The 8706-nt window shown below is 37.8% G+C and overlaps 1 protein-coding gene across 1 annotated transcript in view; it reads left to right on the top strand.

Annotated features, from left to right (window-relative positions):
* The window catches only part of Ints8 (integrator complex subunit 8), a 49239-nt gene that overhangs the window by 33512 nt on the left and 7021 nt on the right, over positions 1 to 8706 (top strand). The window contains exons 18-23 of the mRNA XM_021222401.1: positions 271 to 304; positions 1369 to 1425; positions 1521 to 1582; positions 3502 to 3620; positions 6524 to 6627; positions 8264 to 8314. Of these exons, the coding sequence (XP_021078060.1) occupies positions 271 to 304; positions 1369 to 1425; positions 1521 to 1582; positions 3502 to 3620; positions 6524 to 6627; positions 8264 to 8314 (427 nt within the window). The remainder of the gene's footprint in view (positions 1 to 270; positions 305 to 1368; positions 1426 to 1520; positions 1583 to 3501; positions 3621 to 6523; positions 6628 to 8263; positions 8315 to 8706) is intronic.

Here is an 8706-nt window from a genome sequence, read left to right as displayed (position 1 = left end):
AAAAAAAAAAAAAAAAAAAAAAAAAAAAAAAAAAAAACAGTCCATGTGTAGCCCTAGCTATGCTGGAATTTGCTTTAGAGCAGGCTGGCCTTGAACTCACATTGCCTGCCTCTACTTGTCAAGTGCTAGAATTAAAGGCCTGTACTACCACCACCTGGCTAGACATACTTTTCATAACTGGAATTAAGAGAGAGGAGTAAGGCATATTATTTATATTCCTTTTCTTATTTTAATGTTTGATATTAAGCATATAAACTTTTTTTTTTGTAGGAGTGAACTACTTTCTTTTATCAAAAAATTACGGGTAAGTTGTTTTTTTTTTTAATGTGATTACTGAGTTTTAGGAATGACCGGAGATTTCAATTGCCAGTTTAATCACAAATAAAATGTGTTTATAGTGATCTTTATTGATCATGGGATAATCTGAATCAAGAGATGAATTTTGTACTTGTTGGTTTAATGAATACAGTGAGGTTTTTTAAAACTAAGAATGTCTTTGCCTAAGTAAGTGTGGTGGTGCACAGTTCTGCACACTTGTAGTACAAGCCCTTGGAGAGCTGAGATAGGATTTCAAATTTGGGTCAGCCTGGGGTATGTAAGGAAACCTTGTCTCAAAAAAAATACACAAAATTAAAATCACAACCTTCCTACCCCTGTACCCTCCAACATATAAGTTTCCCCTAAATGTGTGAGGCTCTGGCTTATTTCTTATTTGATACCAGCATCATGTTTACTTAATGGTCAATACCTAGATTTTATTTTTTAAATATCATCACTTTTCTTTGGAGGTAGCTAGAAGTCCTGGCTGGAAAGATACCAAAAGTTACATAAAGGAAGATGCTGTGGAGATACTCAGTGGCTGAACCTTTGCTTGAGCTGGGGGCCAGGAGGTTGGAAGGTGTGACTCAATTTCTTAGTGTTGCTCTCCCAAAAACATGGGAAAGAAAAGAATAGAGGAAAAAAACCCTGATACAATAGTGATTATACGCTAGGGGTATAAATGCGATGATTTAAGTGTATATTATGTGCTATAATTTTATTGTGAAACTGAAAAAAAATTTAATGTGCTCCACTCTAGATGCCAAATTACCAAAACATAAAGGTCTCTTGTAAGAAAATACTTGGCACTGGGCAGTGGTGGTCCAAGCCTTTAGGGATTGCAGAGACAAGTGGATCTCTTGAATTCTAGACCAGCCTGATCTATAGAATGAGTTCTAGAACAGCCAGGGCTACACAGAGAAGTCTTCTCTTGAAAAACGAAGAAGAAAAAAGGAAAGAAAATCGAAAATACTTGGTGTCTCTGAGGCTAACAGGCCACACTTATGGGCATACACACTTTTTACATGTTGTTGTGTTTCTTCCTCACAGGACCCGCTGGTTCTGACGATTATATTATCACTCTTTGTGAAGCTTCACAACGTTCGGGTCAGTGTCCTGTAATTTCATGTAAACATTATAGAAAAGAAATTTCTTTAAATCATATGGCTTAAAAATAAAATGCACATTTTTCTTTCTCAAAGGAGGACATTGTGAATGATATCACAGCCGAGCACATTTCTATCTGGCCATCTTCCATACCTAAGTAAGTAGTAGTATATAATAAATGTATTTAGAAATCATCCTATTTGTATCAATACTCTGGTACAAGTGTGTAGGATTCTACAGTCATCTTGGTGTTTCTCAGCTATAGTTGTTATCTTCCTAGCAATTACGAAAGGACTTTGTTGTAGAATTCCCTACAGATCTCTTGTAGGGCTGTGATTTTTATCAGAATCCAGAACCTTTTAGTTGATATAGGACCAACCCATCGATTCACCTTCCTTCCTTTACATGGGATCTCTTTTTTGTAGTCTAGGCTGGTCTTGAACTCTCAGTCCCCCTGTCTTAATCTTCCAAGAGTATGGTTATAGGGGTGTAGTATCATGCCAGTTTTATGGCCTAAAATTTCTCTTTCCAATTTCTGCCATTCCTCCTAAGTTTATTACTTGAAACACAGGTTCCAACCTTATTTTATCAATTTTAGGGATATCTTTGAAGATGAGAAGGTTTTAGTACACAGGTGAAAAGGTAGTACAGTAAATACAAATATTGTATTTCCAGCTCACAATTAGAGATTGGAAACAACAGGTCTGGTGATGTGTGGGACCTGGGAGAGAACAGTGAGAAATAAGCCGGACTAAAATGTCATGCAATAGCCAGCTTTATTAAGAGCATCAGACAATTTCTACTTTAAAGGTTAACAAGAATCTTATGAATACAGTAATAGTCCCAAGGGCAGGCTGCCTTTGTCCAGCAAGTCACAGGTAGCAGGAGGATGTTTTCCATAGGGGAACAAACAGCCAGGAGTGGCCTGTTGTAATGAGTGGTCTGAAGTGAACTCACTCCTACCTACTGGAGAAGGAATAGAATCATAATCTAAGAATAATTCTATAGTTTTGAAGAAACTGAGATCATAAGACGCTTGTCTTGGTTTTTTTGAGCATTCTCACAAAAACTCAGAAATCTCCATTCTTGGACCATGTTCTGACAGTAGTGCATGACTGTAACCCAGAATTCAGCAGGCTGAGGAAGGAGGATCATTGAGTTGAGACAAACAAACAAACAAAAACAAACAAACATACCCCCCCCCCATACAAAGACAGGAGTGAGGGAGAAGAGCAGAAAAAAAAAGTGGTAATTGCATGTTTGACCAGAAAACATACTTCTCCTGATCAAGAGTCCCTATGGAGTCCTAAGATGGCATTCCAAGAACAGTGTCTATGACACTGGATTAATGGTTACTATTTTAATAGTGGTTGCTATGTAGATATGAGTCTTAGATCTGTTAACATTCAGCAAAACAGCATCTCAGTTTAACTGCTTTAGCTGTAAATATAGAACTGGTCATTTGTTAATAATAGCAATAGTTCCTTCCTCATTGTACTGGGTACATTCATGGGTCATGATAAAGTCTAATTCCTTAGGCCAACAGAGCTTTGTCACATTCCCTTGTAAATGGCCATGATATGAATGAGCATGTGCTTCTGAATTGAGAACTGAGTTCTCTTTCACTCGCTTTTGGCTTCTAGGAAAGAGTAGCCATCAGCTGTTTTCTTGGGTGCTGGCTTGGCTTCTCTGATGTCCTAACTGCAGGCTTCCACGTTGACCCCAGGCCAAAGCATTTGACCTGTCCCCCTCCTGCTTTTGTATGCATTGCTGTATAAAGCACTGAAGTGGTACATTTGCCACCCCTAACTTGTAAACTCATCAGGCATTGGCATTCGGGCTTTTGTGAAAAGTCCTGGGTAGATAGAAGCTCACATAGGAATATTGTTAGTATTTGAGCCCTAGGTACTTTTGTGGCTTCTAGAAAACAGAATTTTGTTGTTGATCTAAGCAATAGGCAGAGGTAAAGATTGTATTTATATTGAGACTTCGGTTGTGTCTTTTATTTTTTTAATAAATGCACGTATGAAATTTGAAACAGACTTTAAAACACTATTGCATAATATTTTCCTTCAGCCTCCAATCTGTGGATTTTGAAGCTGTAGCAGTCACCGTGAAAGAGCTAGTTCGATATACACTCAGTATAAATCCAAACAACCATGCTTGGCTGATTATTCAAGCGGATATTTATTTTGGTAAGTGAGATTATCAATTGCTTTATTATGATAGCTGCAGTTTGCTTTATTTGAGATTTGACCATGTTTGATGATAAATTAAGAGAATAAATTGGATTGTTTCATTTATTCTATTTTTGGATTAGATGCTTTTAACTTTATGATACTTTTTTATTTTATTGATTCTTTATGAACTTCACGTCATGCACCCAATCCCATTCATGTCCCCATCCCTCTGCCCTTGCAAACAACCCTCAAAAGAAAATAAAAATTAAAGATTATTAATTCAAAAAGATTTTTTAAATCTTTAAAATTGTTTATTTTACCTTTTATTCATGTGTGTATTTATATGCTTGCACATGTGATTCCTAGGAGGTCAGAAGAGGGCATTAGATCCCCTGAGTTAGCGACAATGTGAGCTCTCTGACATCTTAACAGCTAGTGCCCCCTCCCTTTAAATAGTGGGTATTTGGATTTTTAAAATTTTGGTTTCTCTGGGGTTAAGTATGTACCTACATATATAAATATAGATATCTACATACCTATAGATATCTAGATATAGATACACACACACACACACACACACACACACACACACACACACAGAGTTAAGTTTTTTAAAGAACCTTTTTTTTTTTTATGTATATGAGACAGTGTAGCTGACTTCAGACACACCAGAAGATGGCATTGGATCCCATTACAGATGGTTGTGAGCCACCATGTGGTTGCTGGGAATTGAACTCAGGACCTTCGGAAGAGCAGTCAGTGCTCTTAACCACTGAGCCATCTCTCCAGCTCTGAGAGAGTTTTATTTTACTACTTTGTGTGTTTATGTAACTGTATCCCACATGTATAGGAACCCTTTGGGGGGACAGAGGTTAGTTTTCTTGGATCCTGTGGAGCTGAGGTTAAAAGAAGTTGTGAGCCAACTGATTTGGAAATTGAAGTTAGGTCTTCTGGAAGAGCAGTGAGTACTCTTAACCATCATTTCCCCGGCTCTAGTAATATGAGTGAGGCTTGTTTGTAAAACTGCTCTTTAGGGCTGGTGAGATGGCTCAGCGGGTAATAGCACCCNACTGNTCTTCCNAAGGTCCTGAGTTCAAATCCCAGCAACCACATGGTGGCTCACAACCATCCATAACAAGATCTGATGCCCTCTTCTGGAGTGTCTGAAGACAGCTACAGTGTACTTACATATAATAAATAAATAAAATCTTTAAAAAAAAAAAAAACAAAAACAAAAAACTGCTCTTTAAAAATTCTAGCCTGGGCTTGGTGAGATGGTTCAGTGACTTGAATTCACTATCCAGAGCATAGAGAATCAACTCTGGAAAGTTGTCCTTTGCCTGCTGTATGTGTGCCTGTACATGTACACATAAGATAAGTAATATAAATAAATGTAAAAATTGTAATTGTGTAGTTTCTTATCATCTCAGCACTTGGGAGGCTGACAAAGAGGGGGTTGCTACAAGTTTAAGACACATAGTAATATCCAGGCCAGCCAAGGCTATGTGGTAAGAACCTGCCTCAAATTCAGGAGAACACAAGTATGTAGACATGTGTGTACACGAGGATGTGTGCACAAAAATGCTCACACACACACACACACACACAGATATATATATATTTCTAAAATCTGAAATTAATTTGAAAATTAATTTCTACCACACTTAAACAATTCTATGTCATAGGATTTTCCAAGTCAATAGGAAGTTTTCAAAATTCATAATACTATACAGATAAAATTTTTGGCTGGTATCATTTGGGGGATCAATGTTTTTAAAATAAAAATTTCAAAATTTAAAGGTTCAAGAGAAAAAAAATGAACTTTCATCTATCTAATAATATTTTTGAGGAGATGCAAGGATTGAGATAGGGTCTCTTGTAGTCCACTGGCCATGGATTCATGACTTAGCTGAGGATGGCCTTAGACATGATGCATCTACTTTTCAAGTGCTTGGATTATAGGTTATAATCACCAGAGCCAGCTAATCGGTTTGTTTGTTTGTTTTTGTTTTCATGGGGAGGATGTTTGAGATGGGTTTCTTTGTGTAGCCCTGGCTGTTTTGGAACTCTGTACGCCATGCTAGCCTTGAACTCCAAGATCTGCCTCCCAGGTGCTGAAATTAAAGGCATGTGACACCACTGCCTAGCTTATTGCTGTTTTTTAACACTTATTTTCATCCTAGCTTCCAAAAGAATGCATTACCAAATCTAAATGTCTAAAAGCACATTAGCTATATAGGTTTTGAGGTACCTTTGAAGAATAGTATAGAAATATATTTCTAGTCTGGGAAATAAAAATTTCCATATAATAGACCAGGCATTGGTGGTACACGCCTTTAATCTTAGCACTTGGGGGGCAGAGGCAGGTGGGTTTCTGATTTCAAGGCTAGTCTGGGCTACAGAGTAAGTTCCAGGACAGCCAGGGCTGCACAGAGAAACCCTGTCTCAAAAAAATCCAACCAACCAACCAACCAAACAAACAAACCTCCATATAATAAATCTTGTACTATAAATTTAATGAGAAATTCGAGCTAGATTTTGACTAATCAGTTTTAGGAGGTTAAGAATTTACTGTATCACTGATATTTTTCTTTTTCTTCTTTTTTTTTTTTATTTGTTGTTTTTTCTTTCTTTCTTTCTTTCTTTCTTTCTTTCTTTCTTTCTTTCTTTCTTTCTTTCTTTCTTTCTTTCTTTCTTTCTTTTTTTTTGTTTTTGTTTTTTGAGACAGGGTTTCTCTGTGTATCCCTAGCTGTCCTGGAACTCACTCTGTAGCCCTGGCTGGCCTCGAACTCAGAAATCCGCCTGCCTCTGCCTCCCGAGTGCTGGAACTAAAGGCGTGCGTCACTACTCCCGGCGAATGCTTTTCAATTCTTACATTTTAATGGCAAGTAACTCTTTACCCCTGTTTTGTACTTTAGCAACAAATCAGCATTCGGCAGCTCTTCACTATTACCTCCAGGCAGGAGCTGTGTGTTCCGACTTCTTTAATAAGGCTGTGCCCCCTGATGTATATACAGACCAAGTAAGTTGTTTGTGGGGCTTGTTTCCCTCTGGCCTACCTTCATGTTTTTCTTTATGAGTCCCCTTAGCGTAGAACTTAGCTATACCTGTATCTGTGATGTGACTGTCAGGTTGATGGCTTTAGACCACATTGCTCTCTGTTTGTTTATTTTTGGCCTTTTGGAGGCAGTCTTGATATGTAGCCCATATTAGTCTTGAACTCCTAGACCTGCCTCATCTTCTCCAGTGCTATCATTACAGGCATCTGGCACTGTACCCAGCTGTTCTCTGCTTTTTAGTGCCGGTATAATAATGTTTGTTCCTGCTTTGATATTCCCACCTCACACCCCAGCACTCCTCAGATTCAGCCTGTTCAGAACTGATTTCTGTGTCTTTGTCATGCCCTGCCACAAAGCCCTCCAAAATACCACACACTGAGCCCCAGTCCCGAGCACTGTGGCTAGCTGTTTCTTTCACTTAACTAATCCTGTTAGAATATCTACTTAGCTCTCAAATCAGATTCTGTTACCTTTCTTATGCGTATATGATAAACCTACGAAGGGATACTGGAGTAAATGTGCACAGCCTTCCATAGTTACCCTATTTTGTGATAAGAGTACCTTAAGTCAGGAATCAGCTCTTGTGGTAGTTACTTATGGTCCTAGCACTTGGAAAGCTCAGGCAGGAGGATTAATACATCACTACAAGTCTGAGGCCAGCCTGGGATATGATATGTAAATCTTTAAAAATACACCACAAAAAGCCTTTAAGTCCACTCTTTGTCATTTTTGAGACAGGTCTCTCTACTTAACCCTGGTTGTTCTGAAATTCACTCTGTAGACCAGATTGGCCTTGAGACTCCCCTTGTCTCTGCCTCCTGAGTGCTGGGATTGATGGTGTGCACACCATGCTGGCCCCTAAGATCCACTCTTACTAGGTATTTTTTAGTTCACATTGAGCACCATTATGATTTTGGGATGTTGTGGTCTCACTCAGGATTTTGTGTGTGCTACTCAAGGGCTGAGCTATAGTCCCAGCCCTCTAAGACAACATTAATTCTGGGCTGGTGAGATGGCTCAGTAGGTAAGAGTACCCGACTGCTCTTCCAAAGGTCCAGAGTTCAAATCCCAGCAACCACATGTAACCATCCGTAACAAGATCTGACACCCTCTTCTGGAGTGTCTGAAGACAGCTACAGTGTACTTACATATAATAAATAAATAAATCTTAAAAAAAAAAAAAATTAATTCTTTCTTATGCTGGCCATTAGGTTTGTATATTAGATCTGAACTTAAACTTGCTGGCTACATACCATTGACATATGTTTTTCTCCATCTCTACCTCATTCCGGATTATTCTTGGCTCTTTTAAAGTACATTGCAGTTAGCCCTAATTTAGACCACTAGTATAATATAACAAATGAAAACTTTCAGTACTTGACAAGTTTTTAAAGTAAGAGCTAAAGAATTTTTAGTAGTTTATTTCTTTATAGTACTTTTAAATTAGCAAAGTTGAATGGAAAGCCCTGAATTCCCACATAGTTGCTGTCCTCCACCATCCTTCTTGCTTTTCTTCTGTTGACATCCTGTAGCAGAGTGATACATTTATTACACTCAGTGGGAGCTGGTTTTTAAAAATAATTCTTGTCTTTTTTGTAGGTGATAAAACGAATGATAAAATGCTGTTCTTTGCTGAATTGTCATACACAGGTTAGTTTGTGATAATGTAGTATTGGCTTATATTTATGTGTGTTAGACTTAATATGTAAATCCATACTAGAAATTAGCTTTTATTTTATATCATAATGGCTGTTAGTAGCTTCGCATGTTTAAATTTCTTAATAATTTGTAGACCTGAACTAGATGTAGGTAGGAATTAGTAAACATTGATCATTGAGCTTCACTGGAAAGAAACACTTCATGCTTTCCTATTATGATAGTATGTATACTAGTCTCTGGAGAAATGCAAATCAGCCAGAGTTGTGGAAGAATTAGAATTCTCATGCTACAGGAACAAAAAAAACTGTACCACTTTGGCAAATGGTTTGGTAGTTCCACTTTTAGTTAAATATTCAGGAAAATTAGAAAAGGGTGTACTTGAA

This window comes from Mus pahari, chromosome 22 (assembly GCF_900095145.1).
Source record: "Mus pahari chromosome 22, PAHARI_EIJ_v1.1, whole genome shotgun sequence".
Lineage (NCBI taxonomy): Eukaryota > Metazoa > Chordata > Mammalia > Rodentia > Muridae > Mus > Mus pahari.
Note: the sequence above shows the minus strand (reverse complement) of the source record. Positions and strands in the feature narration are given on the sequence as shown.